This window comes from Salvia miltiorrhiza, chromosome 7 (assembly GCF_028751815.1).
Source record: "Salvia miltiorrhiza cultivar Shanhuang (shh) chromosome 7, IMPLAD_Smil_shh, whole genome shotgun sequence".
NCBI classification, from domain to species: Eukaryota; Viridiplantae; Streptophyta; class Magnoliopsida; order Lamiales; family Lamiaceae; genus Salvia; species Salvia miltiorrhiza.
In genome coordinates, this window is record NC_080393.1 from 18,315,401 (window position 1) to 18,335,062 (window position 19,662).

Sequence of the window (19,662 nt, forward strand, 5' to 3'; positions counted from 1 at the left end):
AATGTGGAATTTCGGCAAAGAGATGGGACTCTCAAGCACTCTTTCGGATGCGGAGATGGCGAGTATCCTCCGGAATCAAAGAGGACAATCGAAGGAAGGCCAGAAGCTCGGAGACGAACATCAAGGTAACTTATGATCCTTTTATCCTATAATGTGAGAGGGCTGGGGAGTATTGCAAAGCAACGTGACGTCGGGGACATTATTAGTAAAGAAAAGGTTGACCTCTGCTTTATCCAAGAATCAAAACTTGAGTCTTTTTCTGCAAATGGGGGATACAGCTAGTGGGGTAGAGATAATGCAGATTTTGCGGTTCGAAATGCCGAGGGAAGATCGGGGGGGATTATCACAATGTGGAATAAGGAGGTGTTTGTTGCGTCGAGCTGTTGGGATATTCATGGAGCTGTGATTGTTAATGGGAAATGGAAACAAGGAAACTTGGAGTGCTGTTTAGTCAACATTTATGCTCCTATCGACAGGGGAGAGAAAGAGAGGCTTTGGGGAGTCATTGGTACAGTGGCAGACCAATCTAAGGAGGTATGCCTATGTATTGCGGGTGACTTTAATGCAATCAGAGAGCAGGGAGAGAGGGTGGGATGTGGCGGAAGCTATGGTGTTGTGGAAGCTAGAGTTTTCGATGGTTTCATTAGGGGAAACGATTTGATTGATATTGCCTTGCACGGTAGGAAATATACTTGGTATCAAGCTAATGGAGGGAGCAAAAGCAAACTGGACCGGTTCTTGGTGAATGATAAATGGATGAGATGTTGGCCATCAACAACGGGAAGAGGTCTCCAAAGGACAATCTCGGATCATTGCCCAATCCTGCTCAACACTGTTGTCAAAGATTGGGGACCAAAACCGTTCAGGTTTATTAATGCGTGGATCTCCCACCATGAATTCCAAGAAGTGGTGAAGAAAGTCTGGGATGAGACAGAAGTTGAGGGCTGGAACTTCTTTGTCTTTAAAGAAAAACTCAAAACCTTGAAAGAAGCTCTCAAGAAGTGGAACAGGAACAGCTTCGGCATCTTGGATAAGAGGATTACTGAAAGATGAACTGTACATGTGGGATCGTCTCGATGATACCTTCGGCTTGGAGGAAAGCGAGGCAGTTCGAAGAAACGAAATCCAAGCCAATATCATCCTACAAACAAAAAACAAAGTTAGCCTTCTCAAACAAAAGGCTAATGTGAGATGGATCAAGGAAGGTGATTTCAACTCAAACTTCTACCACAGAGTTATTGCAGGAAGAAGGAGGAAGAATGATATCGGAGGTTTGGTCTTCGATGGTGCTTGGATTGAGGAACCGGCGATTCTTAAAGAAAAGATCAGATGTTATTTTGAGGAATTCTACAAGAAGAGCCACCGTGTTTTGCCTCTGGTCCCACAGAACTTCCTCTCCAAGAAGCTGTCAGATGAGGAAAAAAATTGGATGATCCGGGAATTCAGCGAAGAAGAGGTTAAGGCGACCATTTGGAGTTGCGATGGCAGCAAAAGCCCTGGCCCGGATGGTTTTAACATCAACTTCTGGAAATCATCCTGGGAAATTATCAAGGGTGATTTTCTTAGAGTTATGCAAGATTTTCATCGCCACGGGAAGATTCCTAGGGGAGGCAACCCATCCTTTATTGTTCTCATTCCAAAGAAGGAGGATTCTGGAGCGCTTGAAGATTACCGTCCTATCTCACTTATCGGAAGTATTTACAAGATCATCGCTAAAATTCTCGCGGGAAGAATGAGGAAGGTCATGAATTCCATCATCTCCGAGAATCAAAGTGCATTCATATCTGACAGATTTATCATGGACAGTGCGGTGATCCTCAATGAAGTGGTTGGTGAAGCAAAGAGGAAAAGAAAGGGAAGAATTGTGTTCAAAATTGACTTCGCGAAGGCGTACGACTCTGTCGAATGGGACTATCTTGACATTATGTTGGATCGTTTTAACTTCGACCCGGTGTGGAGGAAATGGATTTCAGGATGCCTTCATTCGGCCTCGGCGAATGTCCTGGTGAATGGTTCACCATCAGGGGAATTTCGCCTTGAGAGGGGATTGAGACAGGGAGACCCGCTTTCCCCCTTTCTTTTTCTCGTGGCTGCCGAGGGTCTTCACTCGCTCAAGGAAAAGGCAATTGAGAAAAGTTTGATTCACCCGGCCTTCATTGGGCAAGACGAGATTAGGATCTCGCACCTGCAATACGCAGACGACACGGTCTTCATCCTGGACGATAGAGAAAGCAATGCAAAGGCAATGAGGTACTTGTTGGGCATTTTTCAGTTACTCTCTGGACATGCAGTTAACTTCGAAAAGAGTAGCCTTATTGGGATTGGAGTTGACAACGAGAAAGTGGAGAGAATGGCGGCTGAACTTAGGTGCAAGGTGGGCTCAAATCCTTTTAATTATCTCGGGCTGAAGATTGGAAGTGGTTTAAACAAGGTGGTGAACTGGAGTCATTTAGTGGAGAAGGTTAAGAAAAAGATTCAAGGGTGGAAGACGAGAAGCTTGTCCCTCGCTGGGCGTGTTACTTTGATCAAATCAGTCCTTGCGGCAATACCGGTTTTCCAGCTCTCATACACATGTATTCCCAAGACCACCATCAAAGCTCTCAACTCTCTTTTCGGTAAGTTCCTCTGGGGGGGAAAGGTTAATTCGGGGTCGATTTCTTGGGTCAAATTGGGAGATTTGTGTGATGATTTCAAACAGGGCGGGTTGGGATTCAGAGACTTGGAGTGTTTCAACCATGCACTTGTGGCAAAGTGGATGTGGAGGTATCTTTCAGGAGGGGAAGGGAAGCTTTGGGTTAGGATTGTCAGGTCAATCTACGGAGAGTTAGAATGGGGCAGCGGATGATGCAGAGTGTCAAAGCAGGGGAGAGCTAGGGGGGATGGTGGCCGAGTGTTGTGTCAGCTGTCGGGGAAAAGAGTGGGAACTGGTTTACCAAGAACATTGAAAGAGTTCTTGGCAACGGGCGTAACACCAAATTTTGGGAACATCGGTGGGCTGGGATTAGACCTTTAAGTGAGATTTTCCCGAGGTTATATAGGCTGTGTGACAGAAAAGAGGCGCTTGTGAGTGAGCAAGGGGAATGGGAATGAGGTATGTGGGTTTAGAGGGTGAAATGGAGGCGTGAACTCCTTGAAAGAGAAAAGGAGGCTGCTAAAGATCTCTTGGAGACTATTTCTACTTTGCTTCCTGTTACAGGTAAGGAAGACGCTTGGATCTGGAAAGCTTCAAAGAACGGCGATTTCTCCACAAAGTCAGCGTATGCTACTACCAAAGCAGCAAAGCCGCAGAACAACAGCCTCAAAACCTCTCCTGAGACGCTCAAGAATGTTTGGGAGACCCCGGCAACACATAAAGTTAAAGTCATGACTTGGAGATTGGTGAGGAACAGATTACCAACTTGTGAAAATTTGAGAAAAATGAACATCCAGATTGATGAAGTTGAGGCATGGTGCAACGCGTGCTGTTCCAATCTCGAAACTTGCAATCACCTCTTCATCGAATGCCCGAAAGCTGATGCGGTGTGGTCCAGAATCCAACAATGGGTGGGTGTCAGCGGACCTAGACCGAAGGACATCGTCGGACATCTCGAGACCTTTGCAAACCTGGGACAGAAGAAGCACAAGAAGCTCCTCACTACAGCGTGGATGTGTACGGTGTGGTTACTTTGGAAGAACCGAAATGAAAGTCGGTTTGATGGGAAACAATGGGATATCCAGAGTCTTTGCCGTGAAGTTAAGGTTAGACTTTGGTGTTGGATCAAAATCTTCAAGTTTTGTAACGTTGATGCTAGTTTCGACTCTTGGATGTCGAGCAGGCTGATCGCTGATGTCCTGTAATCTTCCCGGCACTTCTGGTGCCTTGCTTTCTGTTGTTGAATAAAATCTTCTTTTCCGATCAAAAAAAAGTTATCAGTCAACAATTAGACAACTATTAGTCATTTGCATTGCGTTTATCCAAATATTAAATTTCAATCGTTAAATTATGAATTAATCAATAATCTAAATATATTCCTAATTTATAATTTAAGAGCGATTTTTTTACCTAACCACTCCCCAATCCCCATATATATAATACTTTTCTTATACTAAAATTGGGAACCTCTTGAAATTGCTCTAATATGAAAATTGAAGACTTAAAATAACCAATGCCATTGTTCACATAAATCAGTCAAAATTGATGTATTAGAGTGCGTTTACTTTGATGGATAAATTTATTATAGAAAAAAGAGGCATAACAAAAAATTATATTTTTAAACGCCTTATTTCTTTTTCCACATTTTATATAAAAGAAAAGTTCACTATTTTCCTTCCTTATTTTCACTTTAAGGAGAGATAATATTATCCCCTGATCACTAATTTATTAGCAATTAAAACTGCAACTAACACAACGCAATTGTAGTAATAAATAGCAACTGAGTATCGTATACTCAGGGACTGATAAACAAAATGACTCTAAGTACTCCTAATCTAAACCATTACAGTATCCAGACAAATGATAAAGCAATTGATCCTAGGGTAGTAAAGTCGTTAACTAAATCCACACAATCAATCTATTAATCCTATTTATCAGTTTAATCCAGTTATGATAAGAGATCACACATTTAATCAATTACTCTTGTCAGAACAACAAAGATCGTAGATTAATAAATTATCTATCTCCGTCAGGTCTCAAGATAATTTACTAACTCCCAATAGCTCCTAAGAATAGCTCCATATGATCCACATATCTCCGTCAAGTCTCAAGGTTAAAACCATATCATACATTCCTGAATCCGCTAAACAGTTATCTCCATCAGGTCTCAAACTGAATAGCTACACATGCAAATTATAGGTCAGATAATCCACAAGAAATTAAGCACCAGGAATTATGAATCATAAACTGGAAGGCCAATAGACATTAACAAATTAATCACATGAATCTAATTTACTATTTACAAACCCTAAAATCAGATTAAAAACTTAGCCAGGCATAGTAAAAGAAAACATAAACATAATTAATAAAGCAATTGAAAGAACTGTATTAAATAAAATTGAAAAAACGATCTTGAATCTTCAATCCTTGCAGAAATCCAATCCAAGCTCTAAAAACTGGAAAACAATAAAAACTAAAAGCTATCAAACTAAGAAAATAAAGTTGGGAACACTAAATAGGTCAAAAAATACCTATATATAATGCCAGGGTAAAATACAAAGTTTGAAACCAAAAAGAACTCTAAAAAATGAAAAATCTTGCAAAATCGGACGTAACGGCGACCAACTCGGCAACCGTCGGGTGGGTCGCCGTTTTATGCCTTCAAAATAATCAAAATCGGCGACCGCTGATTATTTGCTTCGTAGTGTAAAACTCAAACGGGGACTTCAGCGATCGCAGATTTTCTTCTTCAAAATGCCGGTTTTCGGCGACCTACACCAGTGGGTCGCCGTTTCTGGACTGCTGCGCGCGATGTTTTTGTTTTGGCCATATCTTCCTCGTCCCAACTCCGATTTGTTATCCATTTGCGCTCACGAACTCCTCTCGAGACGAACTACAACTTCTATTTCAGAGTATTTTTTTCATATTCGATCTCAAGATTCCTGTAAATTCCATCAAAGTTCGAGCAAGTATCATATTTCATAAGATAAAGCAATATAAGCACAAAACAACCATCCAACACTCAATTCCCTATAAAATTGACATCGTATGAACACTAAAAACCATGGAAATATGAGTGTTATCATCCCTCTATTTTTGGAGAGATAATATTATCCCCCTTGAAGTGAAAATAAGGAAGAAAAAATTGTGAAATTCTCTTTTGTATAAAATGTGGGAAAAGAAAGAAGTCATTTAAATGTATAATTTTTTGTTATTTTTTTTCATGATAAATTTATCTGTTAAAGTAAACGTTCCCTAGACGCAAACCACTCATCAATATTAGTATTAAAAACATACAATTATGGGATTAGCATATCAAAAATAAAAGGGAAAAAGAAGTGAGAGGTGACCTATATATGTCCCTAGAAAGGACACGGTTCCCATGTAGGGATGGCAATCGGGTACGACGGGTACGGATAGTGACTATTCATACCCATACCCACGAACTAAATGGATAGTGGTTGCCAACCACGAAACTATCCATGGATATCAAATGGTATCCAAACCCGCTACCCGCGGATATCCGCTACCCATCGGGTATCCGCGAACCCGCTATCCATCGGATAAAAACGGCTGTGTTAGGGGCGTAGGGGAATCAGGGTTTAGGTTTAGCTGAATATTAGACTTTGGGCCTTATTGTCTAGGCTTATTTTAAGATATAAAACGTTAGCCCATAATCTCAAAATATATATTCAAAGCCCATATTTTATATAATTTTTTGTGGATATTTGATGCGTAATTGACGGATAATTGACGGGTATTTTTCGCGGGTATGGATAGTAAGTATCCAAACTCATACCCACGAACTAAATGGATAGTGAATTGGAACCACGAAACTATCCGTGGATATCAAATGGTATCCAAACCCACCCTAATGGGTTCGGATTTTCGCGGATATCCGCTACCTGCGGGTAGATTGCCATCCCTATTCCCATGAGTTGGTGATGTGAGTAATTTATGTGCAATGGGTTTTAACTTTCAAGCATATTACTCCCTCCGTCCCCAAAATAAGTTCCTCTTTGAGGACGGCACGGGTTTTAAGGAAAAGTGATAAAGTGTATTGATAGTGGAGAAAAATATGTTATAATTAGTATTGGGAGTGGTGAAAAGGTGAAAATGTGTTATAATTAGTATTAAGAGTAGTGAAAAAGTGAAAAGTAAGAATAAATAAAGTATTATTAGTGGTGGAGTAGTTGTCCAAAAATGGAAAGAAAGAAAGAGGAACTTATTTGAGGGACGTCCCAAAAAAGAAAAAGAGGAACTTATTTCAGGGACGGAGGAAGTATATGCAAATATTTATATTTTGTATACGCTCCCTCCTTTAGCTAAGTTTTCTCCCCTTTTCCCGTAAATTAAGAAAATGAAACTGAAATTAAGAAAAAGATAAATTCTTTATCCGGTGAAAAATGATCAGTTCAAAAACTTATTACGCAGAATTATATGACAGACTTAAAAGAAATAGAAATAATTTGTAGGATGTTTGCCGACACAGAAAAGGTTAGATTTGACGTGGTTAATGAAACTCATTCTCATTCCTTCATCATTGAAGCTGCAATTATAATGTCAGTTACTTCAAATTTCATGTGACGTGTTGCGAGGATTATTGTTTGAATGTTTTGTTTTCCTGTCACCTCTGGTGGGATCAAATCAAGTACATTTCATTATTTTTATTTTTATTTATATTAAATTTCCGTTCACAATAAAATCTTTTAAATTTCTTTTTTCTTAACATTCACAAAAAATTGTTATATAATACACTGCTAATAATACTCAATTTACAAGACTTTTTCACATTTGCATCATTCCAATACATTCAACAACACTAATTACTACTCTCTCCGTCCCACCTCACTTGACCTAGTTCTTTTCGATACGATTATTAAGGAAGTTAAGATTGTAGTGTAATGTATTATAAAATATGTGTGTCCCATATCTATTGTATTAAAAATTTATTATTAAAAAAGAAAACAAACATGCCAAGTCAGATGGGACGATCCAAAAGAAAAAGTAGGCCAAGTGAAGTGGGATGGAGGGAGTACATTTTTTCGTCACTCTCAATACACTCAATAAGTTAGTGTTATTGTGTCCTAAAAAGTTTTATTGTGGAGGGAGGATGTGAGATTCAATCTTCACTCAAATACAATTATCACATTTTTTCTTAAAATCCGTGATATCTCTATTTGATTACAATTTGTAGGGATGGAGAGAGTAACTAATAAATCTATGAGAATCACGTTATAACAACACACAAATTAATTAAATAATTAATTAATTTAATTTAATTTATATTTTAGAATAAAGATGATCACAATATAGCTGTTTAACCGTCTAAAATAATTGATGAGAATAGTGTTGTGCAGATTTTACCTGCAAAAAATCCAAAAATATGATTCTTTTCATCTTGAATTTTAACGCATTCAATAATTGAGTTCAGTAAACATTTCATATCCATCGATTTGAAAGGTCACTCTAATCTAAGAACACTTTTCCAGCAGCGGTAATTAATCTCTTCTTTTGCCGTTAAGTACTTTATTCATAAGTTACACAAAATGTCGATCATGTTTACTTCCTGTAACATAATTATTCTTAATTGAAAGTTTATCATAATTGGTCATAAATATACTCATTCGATTTGATGGATTAAATTGAATTAGTCTTATGATAGATTAGTTGAGCACAATTTAATGCTCCGTCTTAAGATAATGACATTTAATTAGTATTGACTCATGAGTTTTGGCCTTTCACAAAATTAATTTTGGATAGACTTGAACTAATTCTATATCGGGTTAATTTAATCACAAGTGGAGCCTATTCGTTCGATTACTTGAGATTATATTGGTCTGAGATTAATTATTCATAATAGAGTGAACTTAAGATTACTCAAAATAAATTTTGTTATAGAGAAAGACCAAGACTCATAGACCAAGAACTATCTCATATGGCACTGTCACAAGATTAAATCTTAACCCAATTCATCTAACCAAATATTTATATATTATAACATATTTTGTATGATATCCAATACATAATGTATTAATAACACATATTTCCTATACATAGCATCGATCGTATTTAATTCTTGTAAAATCTTATTGCAGGTCACACATATGAGCGTGTATATGTACTCGGAAGTAATGCATTAGAACTAAGTGCTCGTTTGGTTCAAGTAGAGGAATAAAAAGGGAATGGAATCAAATAAAGAAGTGGAATGGTAACAATAACCATTACTTTTATTGACTATTTGGTTAAACAATGAAAATTAATCATTAAGGGAGAGAGTGGGTTTTGGGAAGGAGAAGAGTGGGTGTGGTCGGTGAATTGGAGGAGGGATTTGAGGGAAAGGGAGACTGGACAGGTGGAGGAACTTTTGAGACTTGTTGCTGCTTTTGTCCCTTCTACAGGTTTAACTGATGGATGGATTTGGAGGGCAACTACGGACGGTAAATTCTCAACAAAGTCGGCTTATGATTTGGTGGCGGCTTCCAGAGAGGCGCAACAAACTCAACCGACTGAGATGGCTATGGTTTGGGAGGCTCCAACATCACACAAAGCCAAGGTGACGGCGTGGAGATGTCTTAGAAATCGTTTGGCTACCTGTGACAACTTGAGAAGACGACAAATTCAAATTAGCTGGGAAGAGAGAGGATGCAACGCCTGCGTCGCTGGAGAGGAGTCGACGGAACATCTGTTTCTTCATTGCCCGAAAACTGCGGCGGTGTGGGAACAAATCTTCCAATGGTTACACATCAAAACGGCAAATCCTAGAGGTACTCTTCATCACTACACTTCCTTCATCTCTGCTGCCAAAAATAAGAAAGGAAGAAGATTGCTAAATGCGTTATGGGTGGGAACGGTTTGGACGCTTTGGGAAAAAAGAAACGAGAGTCGTTTTCAAGGAAAGATTTGGGATATTGAGAGACTTGTTTTACAGATCAAGGGTAGACTTTGGAATTGGAATGAGGTTTATAAAGTTTTGGAGTTGAGAATCCCTTTCACCATGTGGTGCTCAAAGGGTTTCATTCTTTCATTCTTGTTTTGATTGACATCTCTTGTGCCTTGCTTTTCATCTCAATAAAAATTTAATTTTACTGATCAAAAAAAAGTAAGGGATTCCTTTTCTTTTGTTTCCCCTCTATTTTGAGTGGTAACAAATTGGATGATTGAGTTACCCTCAAGTAATGATAATGGTTAACTCATTACTCAAACCAAACAACAAGTAATGGATTCAATTAATTGAATCCATTTCCAACCTCTAAAAACACCCAACCAAACGTGGACTAAATAGTCTATAATTATCGTATATTTAGCTTGTCAGTTATTTTAGATAAAAAGGCATCTTTTAGGGCTTGTTTATTATAAGGCTTATTTGTTTGTTTGGTAGGCTAGTTCCGCAAACTTGTTACCTGAAAGGCCAATTTCCGTTTCATCTTGCGTCTATAGTACTTTCTTCGTCCCGCAAAGTTTGAGCAGTATTTCTTTTCGGGTTGTCCTGTGAAATTTGAGTACTTTTTTTATATGGCAAAAGTTTTTCTTTTTATTCACCTAGTTAGTTTTTCACCTACCACACTTAACACACAAAATACTACTCCCCACATCCTCATAAAATATATTCAATTTGTCATTTTCGTCCGTCCTCATAAGATATATCTAATCTATTTTTGGTAATTTTTCTATTCACCATAAAGTCGGACCCTTACTCCATTCACAACACATTCAACTATCTATTATATAATAGGATTAAGCCTTAACCTATGTGGCATATCTAAAATCTCACCATTTCAAAATTTACTATATATAATTTTCATCATTTATTAATTAATTAACTATTACATTCTATATAAAGATTCATTAATCATAATAAATATAATTAATAATAAATGTATATATATATATATATATATATAATATTAACATTACATATAATCTAAATTAATAAATTTTATTATTTATTTTTTCTAGATAAAAATTAGATTTACATGTTTGATAAGAAAAAAATTATAATCTATATACGATAAATTATTTTAATTGAATGTTAGTGATTAGATGTATATTTGTTATTAATTTTATATTTTTTAAAGCGTACATATTATATGTGTATGTTGCAATACATTATATTATATGAATAATATATATATATATATATATATATATATATGAATAATATATATATATATATAATATTCATATTCTTAATTTTCAATAAAATTAATTTTAAATTAAGTTTGAATTGAGACATGCACGTATATGTAAATTATAAACGGGTCCGGTCATTGATTTACATGTTTGCATAATAAGACACAAATTCTATAAACTGATTACTTTAAAACAAAATCTTATTTTATGTCTATCAAAATAATTAATTTTTTTTTTTATTTTTGATAAAATAAATCCATACATTTTATTTATATAGGGAAGAAAAATATATTTTTCATTTCTGCAAACTTTATTTGTTTCTGTTCATCCATTACTACAACAACAACAACAACAACAACAACAATAATAATAATAATAATAATAATAGTAATAATAATAATAATAATAATAATAATAATAATAATAATAATAATAATAATAATAATAATAATAATAATAGATAAATTATGAAATTAGTAATGCATAAATGAAGAATTTAGATAAAGAACAATAGAGGATATGATGTTAAAATATATTAGAAATCTTTAATCGTGTATCAAATTTATAATAATCTCAATCGAGTGAAGAATTCATATAAATTACCTCATTTCACATTGAGTATTTTTATAAGATTTCACCAAAATAAAACTTATACAAGAATAAGCTCTTGCTCTCCAAATTAAAAATTTACATTTAATTGGCGGAATGATTGAGACTAATACAATTTCAATTGTTTTATCAATTTAATTTGACAAAATTTATTTAATTAAATACATGGTCTAATTAATTTAATTTGAAAAAATAAATTGGTTTGATTAAGTAAATTATTTCTTCAATTTAATTTGATTATAAAATAATATATTTTGTATAAAATTTGGATTCAACATAGATTTTTTATGAAAATTTATCAATTAAATTCTTAAGCTACACACGAGATGATTTTCAAAACTTAGTTATGATCTTTCAAACTTCAAACAAGATAATGTTCACGAGTCAATTTTATTCTTCCAATTTTCAGACGGAATGATGCTCGAAACTCAAGATTTGAAGATAATTAATGTTCACGAGTCCATTTTATTCTTTTAAATTTCAAACGAAATGATGCTCGAAACTCAATTATGATATTTCAAGCTCCACATGAAATAATGCACAAAAAATTGTCAAGATTTTTCAAGCTGCATACAAGATGATGTTTAGAAGTTAGTTATGATCTTACAAGCTAAAGATGATAATGATCTTTAAAGCTACACACAAGATAATTCTTGTAACTTAATTGTGGTTATTCAAAGTTCAAATGAGATGATACTCACAAGTTAAATTTATTTTTTTTAACTCCAAACAAGATGATTCTTGGAACCCAATTATAATATTTATAATTAATAATGCATAAAAGTTTGTCAATATTTTTTCAAGTTCCATACAAAATGATGTTTACAAGTTAGTTATGATGTTAGAAGCTCCAAATCATACAATCTCACAAGTCAACTTTGATTTTTAAAGCTCCAGATAGTGATGTTAAAAAAACTTGACAAATAAAAGTTTATTTTTTATTTTAAGGTCTAGACGAGATGATACTCAAAAGTCTGTTTTTAAAACGTTAGTTGTCGTCTTCCGAAATTTAGATTATGATATGATCCTACAAGGTTCAGACGAGATGATGCTCAGATGAAATAAAATTTTCAATATCGATACATTTTTCAAAATATTATTAAATAAAAATCTACATAAAAAGAATATTTATTATTCTAATAAAAGGTTAACATTTAATTGAGGAATATGATTCAAATTAATATAATTTCAACTATATTATCTTAAATTAAATAAATTTAAAAATAATTTATATAATAAGTTAAAATAATTTCCCGTCGAATTTCGACGGGTTGCGCACTAGTTTTATTAAAACTCGTGTCATTAACACATGGTTACTTTTTATAAAGATGGAGGGAATAACTCCTTAAAACCTGTGCCAAAAAGAAATTGTTCAAGCTTTGCGGGATGGAGGGAGTATTTGAGATTATTTTTAGCATGAGACAAATTTATTCTCTGAGTGTGTTTGCTTTGCATCCCTCTAAATAAAGGGATAATATAATAAAGTATAAATTTATCAATTAAAGTGGGGATTATATTTTTTATATCTTATTTGGTTTGAATGATAATATCTTTATCCACTCCTTATAAGTTGGTTTAAAGTTATATCACTCTCTTGAAAAAAAGGTGTTGTCTGAAAATTTATAACGTCTGCTCAAATTTTTTATTACGTCAATAAAATGGTAAAATGAAACTTATCTCTTCCTTTGTATCTAAAAACAAACCCACCCTCATAGTCATCTCAATCTCACAAACCTGCTCTCCATTTTGATGAAGTGTGACGCCAAACACCCTCAAATTTGGGTAACTGAATATATTAACAATTCCAATTTATAGACAGATCACCCGTTAATGGTGAGAGACCAAACTGGATTCCACACTCCATGCTAACGCTAGCAAGATTAAAGAAGAAGAAAAGATCAACTCTTTTCGACTCAAGAGTAATCAATTTCAAGAAGTCCATTACTAATGGGGTTGAGTTAAGTAAGGTAATTGGGGTAACATGCAAGTAAAAGCTCGAAACTTGCCGCAGTTGCTATGGTCTGTGCTTAAAGGTGAAAAGAAAGGAGGTGGTTCAACGGCATTGTCGTGCGACGGTTGAGCAGCGATCCAATATGAGGCGGCATCTGAACAGCGCCGAAAATTAAAGAGAACTCAAATGTGGAGTGAGTGATGTTGATTTAAGAATATAATGAAACCTACCTCAAGTGGCAAAACTTAGGCACTCAAACACTCTCCTTTTTGAGAAGTATTGGGTTCAATTCTGATGCGTGCGGTGTAGTTTTTCCACTTTTGTGTGGGTAGTGTTTTCACCTTTATATGGGCAGTGGTTACGGCAAGTGTGCCATTATTTTCCCATCTCTTTATGTGCGTAGTGGTTCTGACTGCGTGGAATTATTTGCTCATCTTTGTGTGGTGTAGAGGTTCCGCCTGCGTGTGGATTGCTTATTTAATTATATTTAGATACCTCTTGTAATTCTAATTAAAAAATATATATAATTTCTCTTGTAATTCTAATAATAAAAAAAGAATATAATTTTGATTTTGTTTTTAATTTACTATTATTTTGATTGAAGTGGTGTCACATTTGTCATTTCAGATTCAATTTTGATTAATATCAATTTTTTTTTTCCTGATTTGGGGAAGGGAGAGAAGTGAGTTTGAACTTAGACCTCACTATTCACAAACAGGAGTTTGCATCGCTTGATATTCCCTTGGGGACATATCTAAATTGTGTTAAAATTACAACAATGTCTAACTTTGTATGAAAATCAAAAGGATAAATATTATTTTTTGGCTCATCATTTAAGCGTTTTCCAAAAATACCTCATTATAAGTATAATAACAAAACAATACTCATCGCTCCATTTTTTTCGTGTTCATGATACTTGCAAATTCTCCAAAGTCTATTGTGGACTTAAATTTTAGATCAACGTGTGTAATTCTCTAAATAGATCAATTGATATGATCAACGAATCTTGAGAGTAAAAATCCCTAACAGTTTTTGTATAAACACTACTTCACAGATTAAGTTCAATTCTGGACTATCTAAACGAAATATTAAAGAATTTATTATGAGTAGTTGATGTCACGTTTGTCTAGCAAATATCAATATGGTGAAGATATTATAATATTTCACGCGTCTTTTGTATCAAAACCAAACATGTAGAAATACTCATCTTATATGTTAGTAGTTGGTTCGATTCATGTGTCATGTGAGTTTTATTAAATTTTAATTGGACCATTATGATTGTGAATTTGTCATGGATAATAATTAAGTAACGAGTGATTCTATTCATAGTGTTTTTTACTCTTTATTATAATCTCCTATTCAATAAATAATAAAAAATATTTGCAAATGTACTATTTTATCCTATACCCCTAAATTATAGAATAAGTTAATGCTGTTTGGCCATAATATAGGTGACCATAAATAGCTTTAAACTCAATATATTTAAATATTTTGTTTAAAATAAAAAATACAATGTTGCTAATTTTATTACTTAGTACACATTGTAATTTATTTTTTTTCGCATTTTTTTTTCATTTTTCTTTTAAAAAATAAAACATATTTATAAAAACAAAAACATGTAAAAGATAAAACTAATTAAATACTATTTTTATTTTAAACACAAAAAATTAAATACATAAATTTTATAATTTTTTGCTATATTATGGCTAGCCATAATATGGCCAAACAACCTTTCCCATTAGAATAATACTCCCTTCGTTCCGCAAAGCATGAGCAGTATTCCCTTTTGGGTTGTCTCGCGAAGCTTGAACACTTTTTTTATATGGCAATTTTTTTTTCTTTTATTCACCATTTCACTTTTTCACCTACCACACTTAACACACAAAATACTAACTCCTTCAAACTCGTGCCGAAAAGAAATTGATCAAGCTTCATGTGACGGAGGGAGTAGCTTTTCTTCATAGCCCCAAAATTTGGAGGAAAAAACACACATTCTTATTCTCATAAATTTCAAGAAGTAAAATGGATGAATTCCTTCTTATCTAATCATTTTCTTTTGAGGGAATTATTGATATTTATAGTGCTTTTTTTTTTTTACTGTAATATTTTTCCAATGATTCTTCTAATTTATCTTTTCGATTAGACGCCCAAAAAATTAATGTGACTTTATTTGAAAAAATACATATCTTTTTTAAATTAATGGGGTTATGCATGTTCATTCGTGTTCGTATTTTTGAATCTATGATACTATCATTTTAATTTGGGGCTATAGAGTATAATATGCATTTATAAATATTTTTTTATTTAAGTAATTTAATCCCATTGAACATTTTCCAAAACAAAGCCTTACTGTCCCTCTTGGGACACCAAGCGGTGCGACCTCCTGTATGTGAATAGTGAGGTCCCGGGTTCAAATCCACTGCTCCCCCTCCCCAACTCCCCCAAGTAAAAAAAAACAAAAAAAACAAAGCCTTACTATTAGTATGCACGAGCCCATTTCTCAATGAACAACCACATTTAATCCCATTGAACATTTTCAAAAACAAATCCTTACTGCAGAGCCCATTTCTCAATAAAGATCCCTGGTTGAGAATTGGGCTTCGAAATTTGGGCTTCGACTGATGCTGGACCACTAGGATTTTCTTTCTCTCTCTCTCTCTCTTTTAAGTGGATGGATGTATAAATTTCGTAATCCGAATCACTAAATTATGCAACAAATCAAAATAATGAAAAATATTAGTGAAATACGTTAAAGATTGCATCTAATTGGCCAGAAGAGATGGTCTCCTATACACCCGAGTGTATCGTACACCCAGGTTATATCCGATCCGAATTCTGACCCAACTGGATTATCTTGACTTCTTTTTTTTAAATGACACTAACACTAACAAAATTTTAGAATGACACTAACGCTATTTTGTTTTATAAATGACACTGTTTCGAAAATGACACTAACACTATATCGAAATGACACATTGGCACTAACACTTGATATTCGGGTAGAATAGTTCAATTGGGCCAAATTCGGATCATGATTCGGGTCGGGTACGATCCGAGTGTACCGTACACTCGAGTGTACAGAAGATTTTATGTTGGCAAGAAGGTCCGAAATTTGAGATTTAAATTTAATTATCTCGATAACTTTTACAAAAAGTTTGTGGAAGATAGTTTGATGGATCAAAATTCGCTAGACATGTAAAATATTTAGGTATAAACACATATGTAATGACGTATTTATAAGTTAGAAAATACTTTGTGGTATTTAAATCTAACTCTTGTCCCATCCGACAAATTTTCACTTGCCAGACAATTTTATACTCTACGTTATATTTTGGATGATATACCACACATCTTAGAATTGGAGCAAATATATACCAATTATATTGGTAGACTATGCTAATGTGCTATTCACCATAAAAGTGAGGGCTACGTGAAAATCTCATTGGTTCCGTGTTAGTTCGAAGGTGAATCTGTGCAAGGTTAGGTATTTTCACTGGTTCCGTGTTAGTTCGGAGGTGAATCTGTGCGAGGTTAGGTGGGTCGAAGTCAACGTCAAGTGGCCATTCTAACACTCTGATGACATGATTTGGGAAAAGGCCCAAACGTTATACATATCGTGTAGCAAGGGCGTTCATTCAAGTGGTGGAACGCATGGAGGATTTTTTGGACGAATCAAAAGTTCAAGAACTTGTACCTCGAAAGAGATGTGCATTCCTACATAAGAACGAAATCGTTGGAAAGCAGCGACTTCACTACCTCGGCCTCGTGCGAGGAAATTTCGTTTTCCCAGCCAATGGGAAACATGGCGGTTGGCAACATGGCGGGGAAGGCGAAGGGCAAGGCTCCGAGGCTCCACCCTAGTGTGTGGAATTCATGGGCTCGATGCGCACCATCCTCAAAAAAATTATAAAGGAGTACGAGATGAAGAATTCTCTCAAAAGAGAGATCTTTGATGATTGTATCATATTCATGGATACGTCCAACATAACATCCGGGCAACTGAAAAGTTATACTAGTCAAAATGAGTAATAAATTGTTTCAGAAGATTTTGGTAGTGATTTTACTGCTTGTAAATTGTGATACGGCGAATACTGTTGAAGGACTAATATTTCAACTGGCATTAAATCGGGAAAAGGCTCTAGAGTCATTGTGTTACTTTCTTGAAGTAGCATTAGGCTACTATACGATTTTGGGTAATTTTGTGGCAAATTTATTTGACTCAATGCTCATAATCAGTAAGGGGCATTTACTTTCTACAATAATTAGTTTAAATAGCTAAAAAAAAACTAGTATCGGTAATTAATTTAAAATGGACTAAAATTTTGAACTGTTTGAAAATTCTTGATAATTTTCATTATTTAAATTAATTTTATTTAATTCACATTCCATTAAAAATTTAAAAATAAAAGTATTTAATTATATATCTCATCTGTCATGAACATTAACAGCCCAAAAGTTATGTTATCTGTCATCTGTAAATTGAAAGATGTCCATCTGCCTAATAGCAAATGCAGCAGAGAGGCCAATTGTGTTTTCTATCAATTATGTTTTACACCCTTTACTTGGTCTTTCAGAGATTTTCACCTTTAATTTGTTGCAAGTGGATATAAGATATCAAAACTTACCAAATGTTTCTTAGATCTAAGCCATAATATTTCAAGCGACACTATTTAAGTGTAGGATAATCTCTTCGAAAATAGTGTAGGATAATCTCTTCGAAATTTTTTCGGATAAATCGATTAATTCATATAAAACACCTCATAAAAAAAAAAAAAAATACTCGATCCACTGATCAAGAAAAATACTTAATTTTAATATAAAATACCTCAATTCATATAAAACACCTCATCAAAAAAAAATACTCGATCCACTGATCAAGAAAAATACTTAATTTTAATATAAAATACCTCACAAAAAAAATACTCGATCCACTGATCAAGAAAAATACTTAATTTTAACTAGGTCTTTCAATTCCAATTTTGTCCTTCAGCATGAACTAAAATAATTTACATATCCTCTTCAAGAGGACTTTAAATTAGTCGGTTGTACCACTCAACTATTTCTAACTTGATATAAGGGCATCTTCATTTGTTAAGTCAATACTTGACTCGTTCATGCTCCGAGACCACTTATGAGTCAAATGCTGGATTGACTTGACTCATCATGTTGGCTCATATTAATTAGTTTTGAGTTTCTGATTTTTTATTTAATTTAAATGACACAAATTTAAATAAGACAATACTTAAATAAAATTAGTTTAGTTTTGAGATTTAGAATTTTTTATTTTTATTTTAATTCGTAAATTACACTAATTTAGAAAATTGAAAATTTTAGTAATTAAAATAATTTTAAAAAATTAATCATAATGAATAAAATGGATCATTTCAAAATTTAACATAGCCCTAACTATAGGCCCATTAATATATCATTTATTAACTATAATCTATTTTTCTCTTCAATCCACTGGTACGCTTCTTTCTCTTTTCTTTTTCTCTCTTTTTTTCTTCAATGGATGTCGTTGGTATCAGGTGTGAAGTTTTTTATTATTACTTTTTTTTATAATTTAGGTGCGTGTATAACAGATGTCATTTATAAGGGAGAACGAGCTTGACTCATCCCATCGAGTCCTTCGCCTTCGCATCGGTCGACTTATCCACTCGGCTGACTAGAGTCACCTCATCGAGTCAATCTATGTGGGTGCTCTAATACAATATTGTAATCTTATTTCATTTTATTAGGATTATTGAGTTGTTCGAGGAATTTTAAAAAGATATATCCGTACAATGACTAGTACAAAGTTTACATTCGCAACGTCTTTTAAAGAATATATAAATTCATTATTACTGCCACATATATCAAATAAGTAAACATAATTTCATTCATAGGAGAATAAATTTTGGCTCTCTTCTTAAGCCCATGAGCTAATAACCTTGAATTATTTCTCACCACAAATTCACATTTTGTGGGTCCAACTCATTCTCAGCTGCTTATTTCTACTTTATTAGTGATTCTGACACTTACTTTATTAGTGCCTTTTTGACACTTTTACATTCAAATATTTATTTTAAATTGAAAGAGAATTATTGAGGCAAAGGTAGGTTCCCTCACCGACCCAGTGACACACCAACCATGCCCCTTCTCTTTCTCCGATCATAAAGCCCCCTGATCCCTTTATTTTCTTTTTCTTTCATCCCGCCACCCCGCTCTTTCGAAGCACAAACGGGAGAATTTATCTTAGAAGCGGAAGAACTGCTGAAACTACGTGAAACCCTCACAAATGTTTATGTACAAAGGATGGGCAAACCTTTATGGATTGTATCTGAAGATATGGAAAGAA

General features: G+C 34.2%; 1 protein-coding gene across 1 annotated transcript; it reads left to right on the forward strand.

Annotated features, from left to right (window-relative positions):
* The first annotated feature begins 3,080 nt into the window (after positions 1-3,080).
* Positions 3,081-3,837, forward strand: LOC130993923 (uncharacterized). The gene is made up of 2 exons (XM_057918960.1): positions 3,081-3,108; positions 3,197-3,837. Exons 1-2 carry the CDS (start codon positions 3,081-3,083, stop codon positions 3,835-3,837), a joined length of 669 nt encoding a protein of 222 aa, XP_057774943.1.
* Positions 3,838-19,662: the final 15,825 nt, after the last annotated feature.